Source organism: Polypterus senegalus, chromosome 8 (assembly GCF_016835505.1).
Source record: "Polypterus senegalus isolate Bchr_013 chromosome 8, ASM1683550v1, whole genome shotgun sequence".
Lineage (NCBI taxonomy): Eukaryota > Metazoa > Chordata > Cladistia > Polypteriformes > Polypteridae > Polypterus > Polypterus senegalus.
The window spans coordinates 104,767,656-104,790,273 of NC_053161.1; the positions used below are offsets into that span (position 1 = coordinate 104,767,656).

The 22,618-nt window shown below is 36.7% G+C and overlaps 1 protein-coding gene across 2 annotated transcripts in view; it reads left to right on the forward strand.

Moving 5' to 3' along the window:
* The window catches only part of LOC120534178 (MOB kinase activator 2), a 34,366-nt gene extending 16,082 nt beyond the window's left edge, over positions 1–18,284 (forward strand). The window contains exons 2-5 of one of the 2 annotated variants that reach the window (XM_039761536.1): positions 1,023–1,177; positions 8,222–8,315; positions 13,879–14,003; positions 16,951–18,284. In XM_039761536.1, the coding sequence (XP_039617470.1) occupies positions 1,023–1,177; positions 8,222–8,315; positions 13,879–14,003; positions 16,951–17,195 (619 nt within the window). In that variant the 3' untranslated portion in view covers positions 17,196–18,284. Of the gene's footprint in view, positions 1–1,022; positions 1,178–8,218; positions 8,316–13,878; positions 14,004–16,950 lie in introns of both variants that reach the window. The other variant, XM_039761535.1, reaches the window with a different exon arrangement.
* The last annotated feature ends 4,334 nt before the right edge of the window (positions 18,285–22,618 follow it).

Here is a 22,618-nt window from a genome sequence, read left to right on the forward strand (position 1 = left end):
CAAAGTGCTGACAAAATGCGGACATAAACAAAGGTACAAGTCAGTATTGCAAATGTCTACTAAACTGAAAAATATGCTTTTAAATCAAAACAAAAGAAGTAAAAAACTACTACACATACATGAATAGAGTCTTAAATAATTCACTGGTGTCAAAATCATAATTCCCCTGGCCTAAAGAAAAAAATAATAAAGTTTTATTCAAAAGAGAAATCTAAAGAAAATTTTAAAAAGATCAGATATAATTGTACAGACAGTAATTAAAAAGCAAATAGCGTCCAATACAAAATCCAAAAGTCAAATCCAAACAGAACAAACATTCCATTATCAAAAGAGTAAAAAATAGAACTTACAAGAGGCCAAACAAGGTAGTGAAATAGCAAAATATGCCTCAGCAAAACTGTTGAAGTAACACTGGCCTTATAGAGGACTGAGGGATGTTCCACCTCTACAGAATCAGGGAGGCACCTTCCCTTCGGTTTAATGAACAAGAAACCATACGAACGACAAAGAATAATGACATAAATAAAACATGCAAAGGAAATTTAAAAAATGATTAAAAAACAAAAAAAAAATAATGAGAATATTTATAAGAATGTATCTTCCAAAATAAGTTATAAAAACATTAAAATAAAGATTATGGAGACCAAAGCCAGGGAGAGAACTCACTAGCCCTTGACAACAGATGGTACCATCGCTCTGCTAAATCACTTTTCATTACTGTTATCACTCCAACCAGCCACAGGCTCACAGGTAGATTTGCTAACCTGGACAGCTTTCTCACAGTGAATTACTTATCAGTTCCAAATACTGCCTGGAAAAGGGAATGGGGGTATTGATGTAAAATTTACCATTGATGACTTCATAGGTCAATTTTTCAACAAAAACGAACATGCCGATTAACATAGTGATTTTACATAGCAGTGTTTGTTTTGGTATAGACGTGTTCTGATATTAGACAGTTTATTTCAACTGTGGCTTTCTAGTAGGCTGTTAATTCATATCAGTCCCCTTTCTCTCCTCAGGAAGGAAAACAACAACATCAATGTGGGCTCTGTTTCATACCAAAAACTCTACCTGCAGTCTGGATATGTTTCAGAAAACATTTTACAGCTGGATTTTAAGAAATTGGTTTCCCTCCCAGATGGCCTGGACCTGGCAGAGTGGATTGCATCCAACAGTATGTACATAGTGGTATTCCTTACTTTGCATTTTAGAGTTAAAAGTTGATTCTTAAAATATATTAAGTCAATAAACATCATTAAATTTATATAGCAGCATAATAATGTATTATTTGTGAATATTTGTAAGCAATTAGACCTGAATGCTAGGGAGGAGCATATACAATCAAATCTGAAACTCCAACCGTGAGTATTGACCCCCACAGCAACAACGAGCATATCAGTTGTAACAACAATGGGACTGCACATGTACAATTGCTTTGGGGAGCAAAAATTACTAAAAGAGACTATTCAGACTATCAGATTGTTATAATTACGCAAAGGTTAAGTTGTCTAAATAGCATCTCAATCTTTCAGATTCAACCAATGTTTTGAGAGCAGAAGTTCTTTCCTATCATTATTACTGATCACTTTCTTCTAGTTTATGACAATGTCTATGAGTATGCTGTTCTCTATTTAACTCCCCCTGCGTTTTTGTTGAAGAAGTCATTCTTAAATAACTTCTGAGATCAACTGAACTGATTTCCTTCATAATTTTAAACACTTCAATTGTATCACCTCTTATTTGATAAAGCTGAACAGGTTCAGCTCCTTTGCTAGTTCTTCACAGTTCATACCTTTTATTCCTAGAATCTGCCTAGTCACTCTCTTTTGGACTTTCTCTAGCTCTCTTGTGTCATTGTTTGGTAATATGGCGACTTTAACTCCACACAGTACTCCACATTATGACTTACTGGTGCATTATAAAGTGTAAGTATAATGTCCTTGCACTTGTAACTGTGGTACACGAGGTCTGCGGCTTGCTGGCATCTTTAAAGTAAATAAATAACTGACTCGCTCACGCTGGGGTGTGGAGCAGTTGCAGGCGATCTGCAGCAAAGATGGCTCGTATCCTTGTTGGGGCGAGGCATTCAGCTGACAGTATGTTGCTTTGTTGGCTCGTGCAGCCTGATTGTCTCGTTATCATCCTGGGGCAGCAATCAGGCGATTGCACCTTCAGCACTCCCTAGTGTATATACAAAAACAGGGGAGAAAAAATCAAGTTTGCCCCACTGATTATTTATGTGGAGTGGGTGTGAACATGGTCGGGTCATCCCCAGGGATCTGAGGTATGACTGCGGGAACGTGAAGGAAGATGAGAGGACAACTGACCCTGAGTGTTCTTGTGGGACGCATGTCAGGCAGCCAAGATGGGGGTCAGGCAATGAGGACCGCCAGCTAAGTGAGTCAAGGGTGAGCTGGGAGACAAAGAAGGATTTGGGTTGGGATTGTCCAGGAGTAGAAGGAACATTAAGGATCCAGTGACTGTGTTTTACTCTCATTTTAACTCAGATTTTTATCTCACAGATAACCACTGTTTAAATGGATTATTTATTGATTGCTTTTTTAATGAACTGCACTTTTGGACACTTTGTTTTTGACTTTGTTTTAATAAAACCACTTGTACCTTTTTCATCTACCCCTTGCTATGAGTGTGTAAGTGTCCTCATCTGCCTGGCTCGTCCCTATTATGTTACTGATGGTTGCGAGTCGAAGAAGCTCTGGCATGTAGTAGGGGGCATGGAGTTGACCTGCACCATCACAGTACCCTACATATCGTGCTACATAACCTTACATCCTATTAGACTTCTTAATGGCTTCTGTACATTGTCTGGATGTAGAGAGTGATGAGTCCTTTTCATAAAGGGGGTACTTTCCAGGTTCAAACCTTTCATTATGTATTGAAATTGAACTTTTTTATTCCTACATGTAATACTTTACATATTCATATTACATTTTATAGGCCATGTCTCCCAAGTTTGAATTCTGGCCAGGTCCAGGCCTTTAATGATTCAGCTGATTCTACATTATCCACGCTTCCCCCTAGGTTGATATCATTTGCAGACTTAACCACTCTGTTATTTATATTGAAATCATGGTAATTTAAAGAGTTAGTGATCTCAATGCTGAACCTTGAGGAACACCACTTTTAACTTCACCTAATTCTGAAAAAGTTATTTCAACCATAACCCTTTAGGTCTGGTGTTAATGTCAATTTGCACCCATCTGCACACTGTGCCTCTGAACTTGTAGTTGTAGTAGTTTGATCAGTAGCCTCTCATGTGAGACCTGATCAAAGGCCTTATGAAATTCCAGATAAATTATATCATATGCATCTCTATGAATGAATGCTTTGTTTCTTTCTCATAGAAGTCAAGTATATTATTGAAACATGATCTATCCCATTTAAATCCATGCTGTATATTAATTAATATACCTATTCTTGAAATGTATTGCTCTGTCTATTCCTTAATAATTGCTTCCATTAATTTACCAAATGATGTATGCTAAGCTTGCTGACCCATAGCTACTTGAATGAAGTTAACTATGGGCCAACTACTGTATAGTAGTACTATTTTATACAATGTGAAAATGCTTGCTATCTTCCAGTCTATAAGAATGCCACCAGTGCAGAGTCATTTATAAATAAAAAATAAATCAAGGTCTTAAGCACTCAAGGATAAATGTTTTCTGGTTGTAGTGATTTGTTTGATTTCAGCCTGTTTAATCTAAGGAGAACTTCTGTCTCAGCAATTTCAAATGACTAAGTACCACTTTAGTAGTCTCTGTAACTGTTAGGACGCTATTGACTTCTTGCCATGTGAAAACAAATGCAAATTTAGAGCATTCACTATTTCGCTTTCTATATATTTTTAGCCAGTCTACCATTCCTAATATATATCACCTCCTCCTTGACATTTCGTTAACACACTGAAAGAATCACTTTGGATCATCTTTTGAATTTTCTGCAATGCTTCTCTCCCTGCTTTGTATGCCCTCCACACAGATACTTATTTAGTCACTGTGGTGTTCTCTTACTATTCCAAATTTCACAATGAATTAGCCCTGTAACATATGTAAAAAGTTTCAAAAACCTGCACCACTTCTACTCAGCCGTCTTCACACCTAAAAGCTTATACTGGTTTACCTTTTATAAACTTTGCCACATCTGGTCAAAACCTGCCCTGCTAAACTTAAAGTAACAGTTTTAGTTTTTGAATATGAGTTCTGATAAAACACTGTAAATGTATAATATGATCATGGGATCCCAATGGATTGATTACCTCTACCCCTGGGTTTAATTGCAAAATGGTAAATCTAGAGAGGCTTCTTTTCTCTTTGGCATGTAAACATACTTAAAAAACAGTCATTTTTTTGTGCTCCACCATCTATAATGTTAGCCCAGTTAATATTTGTGCAATTAAAGCCCCTTTTGACTATATTATCCCCCTCCAAACGTGCTTTTTTAATATCATAAGTACATGCATATTGAAACTAATGCCTGCTTTAGAGAGGCTATGACACGCTTCTAATATCAGATCTCAATCCCTACGGTTTTAAAGTTGTATCCAAATGTTCTCAATTAGATGCAGCTTGTCACTACCCATTTGAAGCAGACACACGCTTAATTTCTCTTCTGCATAAATGGCTGTTTCCTCAAATTTACAATTCTGTCTTGCTTTCCTAAGAAATGTGCTCCTGTCTGTGATACACTCATTCCCATCTCTAGTATTTAGTCAGGTTTCTGTGATAGCTTGAATCATTAATATGTGTAGTGACATTAAACTCCCACTCATTTGTTTTATTTTTGATAACAATTTTAATCAAACTGGTAGGCTCATAATTTCAAAGTTATCCAATATATTTCTATAAATAATACTGTCTATTTATTTATGTGTAGGTACAAAATCTGACTTGTCCTAAACTTCAGGCTCCAAAGTTTCTATACTTGATCAGTCCAGATTTTTTGCCATTTCATTTGCATGTTAATTAAAACTGCAAATTATATCATTTTGAACTGTTCTTTGGTCATATGAAATTTTTTGAACATTGCTTCTGGAATTTTTGAGAACAAGGAATCTATTGGCAAAGTGCATTTTTTTGTTTGAACACATTTTTAATCAGGTTAAAAATTAAATACATCTTATGGGCCAACTATAGTAGCTGTTTTATACAATGTGAAAAACTTATGGTGCCACCATTTTTAGACCTTTCTGTTGATGGTTGTTTTACTGTTGCTAGGCTGGGTAACTGGGAGTTTGTGATGTGTGATGTCATTTTGTGACAGTGTATATGCCATGTTGTACATTTTCTGGTTGTCCAAGATTGTGGATTCACCCCAGAATCTTCACTTTTTTTGCTATGTTTCTGATTATTTCTGGTTGCAAAATCCTCTAGTTTTCCCTTGACATTATCCTCTAGTTTTCCCTTCACATTCTCAGATCTGTCTCTATATAACACTGTTAGGTATACTTACCTTCAGCCATTAAGGAAAAAAAAACTATATCCAAGAAGGGACGATTCATAGTTCACAATCTCAGGGCTGGATCTACACTTCAAACTGGACAATTTGGACAAAAAAAGTAACTGGGTGAATGTTTTCAGTACAGAAATTGCAGACAATCAAAATAATCCAAAAAACATGTGAAACATTATTAGGTTAGAATTTAAAGAGACTTGGATAAATGGATTCATTAAATGGATGAAACAACATAAACATTTGCCTTTAATGGCTGCTGCAATGTGTCATGGAGGATGTTCGATCCATTTCTTCCCAGCTGGTTGTATTTTCTGCTATACTTTTTTGAAATCTACTCTGCTGCTGAAGAGGACTACCTTGGCCTTGGTTTACTTTAATATTCTAATTCTCCATAAAAATTCTCCATCTACTTGAGATCAGGGTATGCGCTGGTACCAATGTTATTGTTTTCAAACCACTTTTTCACAATCTTTCCTTTCTCACATGCTGTATTAGAAAGGGCACCTCACTAGAACTGTACTTCAGCAGAGGGTTTCAATGAGATAATGATTCACTGTACTCAGTTATTCAAAGTATATATCATGTTGGAGGATTCCTCTTCAAGATTTTACAGGGAAAACCTGCATGGATTTATGTAAATGGAAATTGATTTAGATCATTTTTTTTCAATATTTTATGCTTTGACCTGTGCTGACCAGTTTTGGTGGTTTCAGTCTCTACAGCCACCTGCATTATTACACTGTTAAGATACAGGCTGTAAGCAAGGCTGGCTCTAGGCATAGGCCAAGTAGGCAAAAGGTGAAGGCACCGATCTCCATGCGGGACAATTCAGTTTCTGTTATAGATCCACACAGGACTCTCTTTTGGATGTCACTTTTTGGGTGCTTGCAACCAACTCTGCCTAGGTGCACAATGTACCCTTAAGCCATTCCTGTATGTAAGAGTTAGATTTCTGAATGTGACATCACAGGTGACATCATTTTAGATCCTTATACCCCTAGTTAATTACAGTATTCTGCCACAACAAGACTTTATTGTTGACTTAACACACTTGCATAAAAAGCATTGCCCAGGCACTGCCTACCCCATAAGGGCTCATTTATACTTCAAACTCAGAACACCTACACGCCCACATCATGGCTGCCACGTGTTTCCAGCGTTCATTTGACGCGTCCTCTGATCAGCTCCTCAAAATTAACGCAACGCGTGCGCGAGTTGCAGGACCAGCAAAAAGTCAGGGGGCGCAGTGTGCTAAAAGTCGGAACGTGACGTCAGAGTCTCTGTTTACTATCTACATGTGACAGCAAGCCTCTATGTGGATCCTACGAGATCAATGTGCGCGCTTCGCTGTTTGATGAATGGTTCGATGTGGTGAAGCAAAATGCCGACATACAGATGCATTTGTGGTGCTTTTATATTCAAGCGTCACATATTTCTAATCGTAATGACACGACACATTTTAAAAGTGTCACATGCCAACTTTTGTGCTGTCTTCTTTTTTTTGCAACTTCACAACAGCAACATAATCTATAGCGGTGTATTTGAGCCACAGAGGAAAAAAAATTAAGAGCATGGTGAAAACAGGTATATTGTGATTTAAGTGGAAATTTTGGCTTTAATCTCGAAATGTCCACTTTAACCTCATAGTTTACTTTATCATTAAAGCAGACCGTCGTAAACGTCATCCCAGTTTTTAATTGCTATGACCAGCATAGATCACCAAACAGAACACATTAAATGTATGATATTCCAACTCTCTACAAATTTAGAATCTTTAGATTTATACTTGATATCACTTTCATGATGAAATGCATTATGTTACATTTTACAGATAAATCGTTAATTTCGTTTAAATAATGAATACTGTTAATAATTACACACGAGTCACGTCGCTGGTATTCTCTGCGTGGAATTTACATGTTTTCCTGCTGGGTTTCCACAGCGTGCTCCAGTTTCCGTCCAAAGATACAGATTTGGGGATTTGGTGCCACTAAAATGACTCTAGTGTATGTGTGTGCTTGTATTCACATTGTGATGAGCTGAGGTCCCGTCCAGCGTTTGTTTCTGCCTCGTGCCCAATGCTTGCTGGAATGGACACATCCCTGGATTGATGGAGTGAGTTAAACATTCTTTACAATGATATTACGGTAAGGTGTCATTGGAATTTAATGGATGTTTCAGGCAATTCACAACACAGCAAAGCCGAACCTGTTCTCACCGTAATGATATCTTGCACTGCCACCTGCTGGATTCCTCCAGATTTATGTAAAGTATGTGCGCAAGTATAAACTGTAAACCGTTTACGTAGCAGGAGCGTTTGCTGCAGCATGCGTCATGTTGCATTAAGTATAACCCCAGCCTAGACTGAAAGGGTGAACTACTGCTCCATACCATTCACTTAATGTGCAGTCCAGGCTAAGTCGAAATCAGCTAGCTAAAATCAAGGTATTTTTGATGAAGCTAGAATTGTCTCAACTTGCTTGCACCTCTAAAAGCAGGTCTGGTATAGTAAGATCTTTTCCATAGACACAATGGCCAGTTTTTCACCTAGGATTCATGTCACAATCATTTCTTGCAGTCAGAGGTGTTCCCCCATAAGTTTTGGCACAACTGCTGGTAATGGTCAGTTTGGAAAGTTTTTAAACTCTTTAGGTAAAAATTATTATAATATTTAAACTTGACTAGGCAAGTGAAGGTTCTATTATGAAATCAACCTTAAATTACTTTTTTTTCTTCTCAGCAGTTGGATTCTTTAAACAGATCAACATATTTTCAAGTGCAATGTCAGAATTTTGCACTGGCACAAGCTGTCCAGTCACGGATGCTGCCGGAAACAAGTATGTATTCAAAATGCAAACTTCCTACATCCTTTATTGTCTTTATATTATCCCTGTTGATTCTGAAACTGAATCTGTTTGACGTGTATTACAGATTTTGTGGTGAATGGCAGTAAATGGTCAAGTTGATTTAAACATAAGAAAGATTCTTGATTACCTAGACTAAAATTTTGTGATGAATGGATGCTATGAGGAAATTAACCCAAAATAGATTAGTATTTTGGGGAGCAGAAAATATCTGACAACAAATACCGGTGATAAATTACACAAAACTGTGTGTATGCATTCTGTTATGTACTGCAAGGCACTATAGATGAATTGTTGATAAATCACAGGGGTTTCACAGTTTGACATTATTTTATTGAGTTAGTACACATAGACGGTCTTCCCCTTAAGTCTCTGCTATTGCAAAAGATTCTGTTGGATCTCTGAAATTCAAAGAATTTGCACAAAAGTATAAAAAAAAAAGTTTCTCGACTCTTTCCCAAGCCTTTGCATATTTTAATGCACCTTTGAAAGATTCTAAAATGTAAAAAAAGATCTTACACTAATGCAATCTGCAATACCGAAAAGGGTTGAGTAAATATAGACTGCGACAAAGACTTAAATTAATTTTACACATTGGGTTTATTGCTTTTGCCTAGAATTTGGACCGGACTTGCCAAAGCTTATGATGACATACAGACATATGGATACTTTTCCACTCGCAGTAATCTCTCTCTTACTTGGCTGTGGAAAACCCTTATCTGTTTTCAAAATACACTACAGCAAAATAGAGAAAAACAGCTCTGCACACACGATAGTTCCGAAAAATACTTGTGACTAGCATATCAAGCATAATAACAACTAGAAAATTCCAAGCAATTTTTACTTTTGATCATGAATTTCACCTTACAAAATGTATTTGTCTAAAAATGCTGACAACATAAACACATTTTAATAATGAAAATGAATAATTTGTAAACACTGACCCTTCCAAAAGCTGAGCTCAAACAATCAAACATATATTATTTAAAACTCTAGTCTTTTTTACTCAAGTATTACCATAAAGGCAGCTAAGTATTCTGAAAGTACCGATAATAGGAGAATAAATAAGATTGTAGTTTTTGTTTTCAGAGGATCCATATCATTTCCCTGGTTACACTGGATTAGTCAATATTGAAAATTTGTACTGAAGTACTTGTAAGAAATAAACTATGCAGAAAATATTTTTTTAAATTGATTTGTCATGAGTCCCATTCATTTGTAATCCTGTCAACATTTTACCTTTCTGCACTGGAGTTTGCAGCAGAACATGTGGATGACTGAAAGAAAGTAAGTAAGAAAGAAAGAAAGAAAGAAAGAAAGAAAGAAAGAAAGAAAGAAGCAAATAGACAAAAACTAAGTATATTTTAATATAGTGCCTCTATACACTAAATATGTGTTTTACAAGTACAGAATCATAGTGTAGTTATTTATATTTATATTTTTTTTACAATTTAAACACAAATAATTTTATTGTCCTGTGTACATAGTATAAAAATGTTTACTTATGTGTCTCCAATAGACAAATGACAGTAAAACAGGACTAGCAAAACCAACATGCAACATGTCGTCATCTTCAGTGCCCTATAAAAAATACATAACTCTATTTTATTAAATATAATAAAATATTTAGCTTACCTATTGTAATTCTTTACCATTTTTATACTCCTCCATTACATGTAACTGTGGGGAAAAAAATCAGAGAAAATTTCACAATAGTAATAATTAGGCTTAAATGAGGACATGATAAATTATAGCCTTATTACATCCAACAGATTTCATGACAATACTACTACAATAACAAAGAAAGACTCGTACTATGTGCATGTAAATGACGCCAGGCGTCAGGGTTGCCTGTTCATTATTTAGCACTGACCTGCTGTACAACTCCAAGCAAATCCAAAAAGTTCCAAAGCTTAGACAGCTTGAATATTTCCAATATGACTGCCCTCAAATGTTAACCTAATGTGATAGACAGACGATCCATGAGCTAGTGAACAGCAGGCAAAGGTGCCTGCTCTTTGTATACTTAATTTAAATATTATTTCTAAATGAGCTCAATAAAAGAAGCATTCTATATACATGTCTTCTTTCTTGTCTTGTCTCTCTAGTCAAAATATTCTAGCAAGTCATTGGCTACATGAAAGATTTTCTGTCTGACTTTCAGTTTTAGTCATCTTTTCTAACTTGTCTCTGTTCACATTTTGTTTCACAGTTTAATGTCTAAAATTGATATTACAACCTAAAATTATTTTATAATGGTGTATACTATATGTTCTGGTCATGGAACAGGTCTGATCTAATCTATGAAAACATATGGACAGACATACAGTATGTATAGAGCTTTACCTTAATTAGCTGTGAGTTATTATACACAATGAAAATCGTACGAATACAAATTATATCTTACTAGCCAACCCGCGACGTACCATATGCCACATAATCAGGCCGGTTTTTTAATGATTTTTAAGCACAGGGAGAAAATTAACATTTGAAAAATTGGTAATGTAATAAATCAGCAAGAAAAGCAACATCGTAATAATGCACGGAACGAACCAACACACAATTGTCCGTGACTGAAAACTGGCGGACCGCCATCGTGCCCTGCCTGCTCATGTGCCCACCACTAACTCGGCACTTGAGTCGTTGTCGTTTTTGCGCAGTCCACATGCACCTGTGACTCACGTAGACTTTTCATTGCTCTGTGTGGTTTTGGCTGCTTTTGTATATATAATCCACCAAGACACCCGACCACAGTAGTAGCGCGAATTGCTGTATGAAGCGTGTAAAACAGTTTGCTATGGTGCATGCGGTCGTGCATCGTAACTGAAAAGTCAATTTTTAAAGACTGCTTACTTCATTGTGTTTTAACCTCAGTTGTAAAGGAATGTTTTAAGGATCCCATGGGATACCCCTCGCAAACCGTTTTACACGCTGCATATGGCGATTCACCTCCGCGAGAAACATGCCTCAGAATTGCATGTGGCCTCTACGACAGACGAATATAAATGACGCCGTTCTTTCTGTGTCGTCGCGTCCGAGTTGGTGGGCGTGGCTCTGCGAGTTGTCGTCGTATCCAATGGTCTTGGAGTTGGTGGGCGTGGCTCCTTCCTGCGTGCGCCATAGGTGTCTTACTTGTCGGTGGCTTAGTGAATCCACGCCCCTTCCAGTGTGCTTTCCATGGGTGTCTTGCCTTAGTGAATTATATATATAGATTCTTTGTTGAGCTGGGGTGTGGTGAAACTGTCATGTTTTGGTTCACATTTTGCTTAAACCAACATACACTTATGGTAATGCAAGCAAATTAGGTGACACATACACAAATATGATAGCACACAGCATCAAGCAGGTGATGCATGCAAAATAGGATTTTGAAACTGGAGTTGCATTACACAACTGGTTGAGTTAGTTGCTTTTTCACACTCCATGTACAGAATGGTATGCAAGTTTACATCCTGTTTAAGACTTTCAGCTAGAATTCACAGTTAGGGTGGTGGCTGTATGAGTCAGGCACCAAACACACACACACATACGCACAACACACACTCTGCACCAGAATGCTAGTTTAATTCCTCTGTGGAGAGTTTGCAAGTGCCTTTTGTGTTTGTCAGTTTACTCCATGGACTCTGGAACTTTAAATTTGCCCATTGCTTTGGCTCTTCCCGTCTGTCAGATAATACATGAGTGGATGGAGATATGTGCTTCATGCCTTTAGTAATATCACTCTATCTTGATTGTTCAGTTGTGGAGTTTGAATAGCTTTAATGTGCAATTTTTCAGGGAGCCAATGCTCGTCTTGCTATACATGTGCCCAGTTTACTTGGACTTTCACTGGCTTTTTTATCCTTTTAATTTTTCTAACAACAATAATTTTGGGGCAGTAAAGAAACATAAATGATGTGCAAGAGATATTCTTCTTTAATGGCATGCTGTGACAAAAATTTAAATGTCCAAAAAAATAACAAATGAGCTTAGACCATTATTATATATACATGTTTAAATACATATGTGTATAAAAACACCATACCATTTTCTAAGCCCACTTAATCCTGAGCTGGGCTGAGGGGAGCTGGAGCCCAACCCAGAAAGCATAACGGGGCAAGGCAAAATCAATCCTTTGGAGAGGGTGCCAGTCCATCAAGGGGTGAACACATTTGCAAACACCAAGGCCTATATAGCCCTGCCAATGCACCAAAGCTGCATGTCTTTAGATAGTGGGAGAAAACTACAGTGTCCATAGGAAACACACTTGAATATTAGGAAAGTATGCAGACTGCATTCAGGAGGGACCCAGGATGTGAACTTGGGTCTCATTATTATGAGGCAGCAATGCTACAACTGTGCCACCCTATATAACTATCTATCTAAATATATCTATCTATCTTTATATATATACATAATGTCACAAACACGAGACAGAGTCATATAAAGGTTTGGAGCAGCCACCTGTATAATCTGGTGAAGATGGACTACCTGTGCAACCTCTGTAGGGTCCAGGTATTGCCTCATGCTACCAGTAGTGACATCGACCGTATCCAAATGCAAAACTAGTGAAAAAACAGTCAGAAAAGATGAGCTGGGAAAAATGTCAGTGGAATCCACCTGTTGAACCATTCCTGTTTTGGGGATCGTCTCACTGTTGCCCCTCTAGTGCACCTTTTGTTAATTTCATTAACACCAAAGCAGCTGAAACTGATTAACAACTCCCTTTGCTACTTAACTCACCAGATCAAAATCCCAGAAGTATCACTGACTTGAAGCTATTGTCTGAATAAAAAGTGTACCTTTAATTTTTTCAGATATATCTATAGCTAATTAAAGGCAAAGCCCTCACTGACCCACTCACTCACTCACTGACTGACTCATCACTAATTCTCCAACTTCCCGTGTAGGTAGAAGGCTGAAATTTGGCAGGCTCATTCCTTACAGCTTACTTACAAAAGTTGGGCAGGTTTCATTTCGAAATTCTACGCGTTATGGTCATAACTGGAACCTATCTTTTCATCCATATACTATAATAGACTTCTGCTCGATGCCCGTGGGAGGTGGAGTTACGCCTCCCACGTAATTTAGTGCCTGCCCATATGAAATCCATTCAGGACTGTGAAGGTCTATCCTGACAGCATACAGTGCAAAGGAGGAGCCAGCACTTGATGGGGCACCAATTCATCGCAGGGCCCACTCATGTACACACCCATCAGGATTCAACAAAAAAACACGAACATTCATGTCTCAGTAGGATGTGGGAGGGAAATCAGACAGCCACAGAGAGAACAGGAAGACTTCACATAGACAACAACAGGGTGCAGGAATCCAAACCCAGCACAAATGAAACAAAAGGCAGTAGCACTATGCACCGCACCACTTTGTGTAACAGTTACAATATTTAAACATAACTAAGATGTTTGGAATAACACCCAATGTCCCTAAATAGGATAGAGGAGGGTTAGTAAATGGACAGATGAAGATAAGCTAACAGTGTTATTCTAATGGGTGCTGGCCTTAAGTACTTATCTAACTTGCATCTTTGTTTCTACAGAATATATTACTGGCATGATGAGCAAGGGAAAAAGCTGAAGTGCTCTGCCCCTCTATATACAGACTATGCAATGTCTTATATTCAGGAGCTCCTCGAAGATGAAAATGTTTTTCCCACTAAAATTGGTGAGTCATTTCAAAGATTGAAGCCATTGTGGAATCTTCACTTTTCCATTCACATCATCATCAGTTACAGGTTTATATGGTCATTATTTATCACATTGAAGCCACCGATGAAACTAAGCATGCTGAAAGTAAAACTTTCTAGGGTACACACTCAAAGCACACATCACAGTAACAAAGGACAAACATCCTGTGAAACAGTGACACCAACAGCAGATTTTTACATTTGGTGAAAGAGACAGTTATAGCAACTGATAAAACACCAGCATATTTTACTATTAAAGCATACTATGAAAAAAGAGAAATGGCATGCTATCACAGAGAACGTTTAAGATTCTTATAGTATGAAATTCTTATGTAAGCACAGCAGTCATGTGTCGTGATATACAGTTTGTTAAGATTATGATTAATGAACAGCAATTAAAGCACAATCATGCAGATTGAAATCCTCCAGGCATCAGACCAGGTAGCACTTTTGCCATTTACGACCTATAAATGTTGGTCCACTTTCAGAATTTCTCTCAATTCTCTACACCATGGACTACTGCATGCCAGAGACACACCCAAGTAAACTGGAAAAATTTATTATGCCATAAGTTGGTTTTGTGTTTGTGCAACTCAGCTATGAAATCACACCCTAGGCAACTACATTTATTGACTTTATCACAGACCAGCTCTGCCCTTCATAATTCAAACTTTTTCTATTCACAATTTACAGTATTCCTGTCTTTGACATTCTAATTCTCAAGGCATGACTATGGTTTAGTTACTCCCTGAATTTGACCGCAGTCTTGCATGTTGATTGCACTTTGAGTTGGGTACTTCTTTTTTTCTCACAGTACAGATGGCGATATTGTACTTAATGTGAGGGAGAAGACATCAGTCTGCATCTCAGTTCTAACAGAGGTTTATAATTTAACGTATCATTCAAACTGAAGAAACATCACAAATAGATAAGGGCTAGGAAAAATGGATTGGTTTAATGTTACTATGAATAAGACTACCAATGTAAAATATAAAGTGAGACCATATTGCTGACATGCTCATTCAAACTAATTTACAAATGTCAAGTTACAACAGGGTGGCAAATCAGAATGTGCTGCTCCCATTTCACAGTAACATTCTGTGTTCAAATCTTGCAGTTTAATTTCATCAGTTTCAAGTTTGCATGTCCTCACTAAATTTATGTCGGTTCACCTCTGGGTACTCTGGTTTTTCTCCCACAACCATAAACACATTCATTTTAGGCTGGCAATTTCAAATGGGCCCTAAATGAGTATGTGAATGAGTGGGTCCTCCAATACACTGGCTCTCTGTTCACTGTTGTTTCCCATGTAGCACCCAGTGCTGCCAAGATACAGTAGGCTCCAGATCCTTACAACCCTTAAATAGATTAAAAATGAGAATGTATGTGCAGAAGAGTGCATGTTTAAAGGAGTGTAATACAATCATTTCTGTATTTCCTTAAACAGATCACTCAGTGACTTAATGATGAGGATCAAAAATGGAAACCTTGTGTTTTACAGTCCATTGCCTTAGCCACTAGGCCACAAACACCTATAATTTCATTCAGCTAGATAATCCATTTACTGGATTGTGAGAGGTCAAATCCAATTCAAGTAGCATGAAGCACAAGAACCAGTCCTGAAAAGAGCATTGAACCCTAAGAGGGCACACTCATAGACAGAGGCGGGCAGTCAATCCAAAACACATCGCTGAGACGTGGGAGGAAAACTGGCAGACATTGAGAGAACACACAGACTCCAGAAAAGGTAGTGACTGGGCCGGGATTTGGAACACAGTCTCCTGCTACTGTAATAATTCCAACTACCAAAATCAAAACTGTATTCTCAAAACTATAAATTAACTGAGTATTAAACTGTCTTTAAAGGATATTATTTGACCACATCATGTGATTAATCATTTGCATTTATAATTGCAGCTACATTTCTGCAGTATTTCCAAAATTGTACAACTACATATACAGCAAAGTATCAAGCATTAACTATAATGCATATTGTAAGAAATTCCATAGCCAAAGCAAATCTGTTTTAAAACTTATTTTCAAAATTAAAAGAAAAAATAAGATGCAAAAACCCCTATATCCATCCATTTCTTTCATACGCTTAATGAAATCTAAGAATTTCTAGAAATACCCTTCCCTTGATAAACTACTATACTTCACATCTAAATGCAGTCTGGGTGTAAATACAAAATGCTTACAGAAAGACTTGAGAAAGGAGAATAACATTCCTCTCAACACAATCGCAACAAAAAAATCATTCAATGCATCTATCCATCAAGTGTGGGTGCTGGTTTAAGTGTTGCCAGCGACGTACTGGTAGTGTGTGTCAGAGGGCAATGTTAAAGAAACTGGAAATCATCTCAACTGACATCAGACATCCATTACATGTAGAACTAAAGTTCAGTAAATCAGGAAGGATAGTCGCTTTGAAAACCCACACAAATCGCTCCACAACCTCCTTTCTTCCTAGTGCCATACAACTTTTCAATAAGAAATATCGGAGATAATGATTAAGGTTTTGATAGATATCCTGTAACCTTTTTTTTTTTTTTTTTTTTTAAATATGTATTATCTAACTGCCTTACCTTAACCTTTCTTGTTTCTATTTGTCTGTTTTATTTCATTCTGTCTGTTATTAGATGCAACTGAGAAGGCAAATTTCATGTTTTCTTGTGTAAACATGACTAAAAAAAAAAAAAACGTTAAACTTGTTCAGGGTTGGTTCCCACTTTAAGCCCAAAACCGATGGACTGGTACTGGCTCCCACCAGCCCTAATCCAACACAATTAGAAGCAAATGTTGTACTAATTAATATCAGATATTAAATTCACATTCAGTTCGGCAAGTGCTAAGCAGTAATTCTTTTTGAAACAACGCAATATGTGCATATATGCATTTTCTTTTATTATTTATCTTCTTTTGCAGGTTCCACATTTCCTCCTGGATTTATCTTCATGGCCCAGAAGATTTTCCTTTACCTGTTCCACATTTTGGCTCATTTCTACTGGGCACACTTTCAGGAAATAGCACGACTTGAACTGCACCCCCACCTTAACACCCTGTACTTTCACTTTATAAGCTTCAGTCAGGAGTTTAAACTTCTTGAACCACAAGAGACTGCCATCATGGATGAACTATCAAGGGCCTTGCTGAAACATAACCTCTGCTAAGGCCACAAGCAAAATGAGTTTGAGGATTTCAAGGAACAATTTCTTATAGCAAAACATTTTCAATGAACTCTGCATTCAAAGTCTTACTGCTGGACACATTTCCACTTGCATCATAAAGAAGGGCTATCAGTTTTCCAATCCCATGCAATGTAAAATTCAAAAAAACTAAGTTATGAACTTTTCTTAACAGACTACAAACTTTCCACAACTGACTTTCAAGATTACAGTTAACACTGGAACTGCCTTCAAAGTCTCCATTTTAATTTCAACTTCAAGACTGAGATTATGGTACTGAAAAATTGTTGGATGTAGGCTGTTAGAAGTAACTTTGGGTTTCTAAAGCAAAATGTTATGAAAACGTGCTGTTTAACAGGTATACAGATTTAGCAGAGACACCAAGTGCTATGCACATTTATAAAAATGACCCGCTATTACTTCATGTAAATGTAATTTCAAACAATTATGGTCATTCATTTCCCTGTGCCACAAATGGCAATGTGGCAGTATTTTTATAGAGGAATAGCATTAAATGCCAAAATATTGCCTTGAACTTAACTTTCCTGCAGTGAGTAGTGGAGTGTTTATGACTTTGATATTGGAGATTTTATTTTATTTCTTTATTTTTTATTTTTTTTACTTTTCACATCACTTGAGTTTGTCCTATAAAATGTGAAAGCAAGCAAGCTGTGAAGTATAACAGATTGAAAATGTTTCATAAGCTTATCTGAAGATTGTTTTACTAAAAGCAATCAGTTTATCTAAGTAATTTAGAAACTTTGATACAGTTTTCTTTTATAGTCATCCACATCCTCATTGCTGTTACTATTTTACGCACACTTAGCCAACAAAGAATTTTATGCATTTTTAATTAGAATTATTTATATTGATGTCAATGAAATGTGCCAATATATCTAGTCATACAGTATGTGCCAATTAACTCCTCAACTCAGTCCAAACATTTTTCTAATGTTATTTAACAGTTTATGGCATTAAAACGTTAATATTTGTTGTTGAGATTTTCATAAGTACTATTTGTAAGCATTCAACAGAAGTAATATAACTGCTCAATAAAAGCAGTTCTTAAAAAATCTCAAATGTCCAGCACATGACTTTGCTTACATAAAGATGTGACAGTGAAATTCTTATTTGCACGTGTTAGCAACACTCAGCAGGTTGCCACTCTCCAGCTCCATCATCAGTGACTTTTACTATCCTACCTTGGAAACTCCTTCTTCCTTACCTGAAAAATTCTAGAACACTCATATCCAAGGAGCACAAGAAAAAGCAGGTAAGTATCTCAAAACACTGAAGAGGTGTCTGGCTATATTAATTATTTGCCCATTTAATCTCAAATAAGTAATTCGTTATTGTGTCTCACGTCAAGACACGTCAAGACACACAGGGAGAGATTGCTCTGAAAATGAGCAGGTCATGATCAGAATTGCCAAAAATATATAAATCTGTTGAAAATTCAATGTCAAAATGTTCAGCCCACCATAGTACTTTCCCCTGTATTCATTAAATATATGAACAGTATGCACACACACAAGTTAATATCAACATTAATGTCAACCTTTAAAAAATGTTTCTGAGAGTGCTTATCCCTACTACTAGTAGTATAACTACTAGGGCAACATTTGCATTAACTGTTCAGATACTTACATAAACTGCAGCTGACCTTGGTGAGAGGATTGTTAAAGTTACTAACATACGCCATTTACATACTCACAAAAAGTTTAATAAAAAAATAAAGTGAACATTACATGCCACACAATAAATATAACAACTGCAACAGTGCAGATTATCACAAGGTGTTGGTTCAAATTGGTTACCTAACTGCTGTTTTTTGTATCAGTCTAAAATAAGACACACAGTTAAGAAGTCAACAGTTAGTAGAATTAGAGATTTGTGCTAACCTTCACTTCTTCTGCCTCTTTTTAAGGTGCTTGTGCCCCTTGCACTCTTATGGCTGCAATGTTTCTTAAAGTGTTGAGAAAATCTTTACAAATGGTTTGGTAAGCTTTACATAAATCTAAATTGCTTGTCCATTGCGTAGGGTGCACCATCCCTAAGTTTATTACATTCCCTGAGACTGACAACATTTTGCTCAGTTGCTACATAAGATGTATTTCCCCTGCAATCTGCTGGAAGATACCTATAATTGTACAATTTTGACAGATAACATTGAATTCTTGTTCAGCAAAATATACCATACTAAATAAAACACCATGGCTTAGCTGACTTTTTATCCAAAGCGACTTACACTGCTATCTTCCGAGCACCACTGCTTTCTTCTCAAATGAACTGGTGCCCCAGCCAGACATGGTTCCTACCTCTTGTCCAATAATGCCAGCTAAAGCTCCAGTTCTCAGTGACCCTGAATTAATTGGGTTTGAGAATGCATGTACAGATCACATTACACTGTGCTATGAAAAGTTTTTTTTATGCTGTATCTCTTATATGTTATAGAAAAAGATCATGAAAAAGTGATAAAGTGATTAATATTGCTGCCTTACTGTTTCAGATTCCTGGTTTTCAAACTCCGCTGGCACACACTTAGCCCTTCTAGCATCTTCTAGCATCTACATTATGCATCCCCAGTCAGGATTCTGGATGGATGCAATGGCCTAAGGTCATTAGGCAATTAATGTATTAACTAGCTGTGCTACCAATCCAAGACAGGTTGAAATCTAAGTAATCAACATAGACCTCAGCATTAATGTTTGCTATTTGTCTATTGAAATGTATTTTGCAATGCATGTGGCAATAAATGAACTGCATTTTATCATTCCAACAGATGGCACATTACAAGCATTTGCAGTAACAAATTGTTGTGATGCACCATCTGTTGGAATAACAACTGTAACACATACAGTATGACTACTGTATGTTATATACCATTTGGTATGGGATTTATGAAAGCACTGTTAATATTATGCAGCATTTGTTGAAATGACAAATGCAATGCATTTTATTACTACAAATGTTTGTCATGCACCATATGTTAGATTGACAGAGATATAGCAACCTGACGGACACACAGACACTTGTCTTTTAATTAATGTAAATGAGAAGCTAACTTTTAAATTTTATTGAAGTCCTGGTATAAATTAAATTTCTTATTTTCTACTATCACAGCTGAGTATGTGTACCCAGCAAAATGTGTCATTTACTAAAACATTCATTATGGTCGTACCAGTAAGCAAACAAACTTACATTTCAAACCTTGCCCTTTATGAATCCTATGATTTTTGTTTTATTTTTCCAAACTATCTTTTAAAATAGTAGGCAATTTACAGTGAACAAGCAACGGCCTGACTTAAAAATGAATCACTCAATCATGCCTGTGCTAAGGACTTAATGATTTAAAATAGTGTCTATTCTGTGCAGAACAAAATCCTTTCTAGCAATGAATCAGATTGAAAAATAGTTTCTAGAAAACTCATTAGAGTTTCTGTTCTAATGAATGCATCGGGGACAAAGGTTCTTTAAAATAAATATCTTAAACACTTTTTTCTTCACTTGGAGTTTTCAGATTTCTCTGGGGAGTGCAAATTTGAAGCACATTCATTAAGAAGTTCCATCAAAAAAGGAAATGGGCTTCTGATTAAGAGACTGATTTCAATGAAAACCTACAGCCGGTAGGAATCACAGAAAGGGGAGAGGAGATTGTTCTACTTGTGGAGTCTGCAGAATTTGAGTGCCACCATTCCACACTATATAGCCAAAAGTGTAAAATATAAATTCAATTGTTTGTTACTTTCTGTAAAAGTTTTTATTATTATTATTATTATTATTATTGAACTAAAACAGAATCAATTTCTTCAGTTTCTTGCTACACCTTTTTTGACCATATCCAAGAATAGAGAAAAAAGGCGAGTTAATTAAAAATGTTGGGACTGAAAAAGCAAGCAATAACGTTGTAGGTCTTTTTGAAAATTACTTCTATAATAATAATTTAAAAGCATCTTAAAGCGCAATAGCATACTTCACAAGTATTTTAAAAAATGTAAGACTGAAATCTTGACACAGGAAGGTCATTATAAAGAATGTAGTCATCAGTCAGAAAACGTCTTTCTAAAAACTGCAGGGAAATAGTGAAATGGAAGATAAATGGAATTTTCCAGCCTCGCACAGCAGTCTGAAATGCTCAGTAGCCCAGGGATTTGTATTTAGTGTCGGGTCCAATGAGCTAAAGGTCTTCAGACTGTGACATGGAGTGTAGAAAATCAAAAAGGTAACCTGTGACCAATAACATGAAGGTTTTGGTTATGTGAACAATAGTTTTCTGAGAAATTATATTTAATTGGCATCCAACAATAAGAAATAAGTGAGACTGTAATCTACTTAAAAGGTTAGTATGGGGCAAGCTAACTGCTGAATTTTTAACACACTGGTATCTATTTATTATTTTCATGCTACAAAAAATACTGAGTAACATTGGTCCTAACTGGAAGTGAGAAACATGTGCTCCCTGATTGTTGAGACAGGGTCCAAGTTGATAATTATTGGTGATTTGAACGAAAAGTAAAATTGTGGTTGTACTGTATTTCAGGTGACAAGTTTGCATCTAAAGTGACACCCCATGTCCTGACTTTGAAGGAGCCAGATATAGTAGGGTCAATTCTATCTGTGCTGAAAGGGTGTAGTGATTTATGTTGTGTTTTAGTGCCTACAAAGTGATGCTTCACTATAACCTTCAGGTGTGGCTCATGTAGGAATTGACTTGGACAAGACTGTCAACTGACAAAGCTGGTAGAAATTCAGAAGTATCCTTTTGCATGAACATCTGAGCATTGTTAGCAAAGAAATTGAATTTCAGGCCTTGCTGTCTTGATGTCAACTAGATGGGAATCAACAACAAAAAGTATTGGTCCAAGAATTCTGCAGAATACCACAGGTCAGCGGTGTCGAACTCCGGCCCTGCAGGGCTTCAGTGGCGTCAGGTTTTCATTCTAACCCTTTTTCTAATCAGTGAGCAGTTTTCACTGCTAATTAACTACTTTTCCCTCCATTTTAATAGCCCTGTTTTTAAGGATTCAGTCCTCTGAATGTATTCCTTTCTTCATTAAATGACAGCCAAACAGAAATGAGATATGAAACGAGCCAACATTTGACCAGCTAAACTGGGATTTTAGACTCCAACCAATCTCTTAATGAGAAGATGATTCTTGTAGTTAATTAAACCTGTTATTTAATTCCATGGCTTTTTGCTGCTCTCATTCTGCCAGAGCAGACATTTCCAGAATGGTTGATTTTTCTGTTTTTTCTAAGAACACCATCAAAATGTTTTGGTAACCTGAGTGATCAACCTTACTGAGACCATCAACTTTCTTTAATTTCAGATATTGCATGATGGACATAGGTGAGCTGGTCATGTAGCGGCTTCTTTTGTGTCTCATTATTGTCTGGTTGCTAATTAA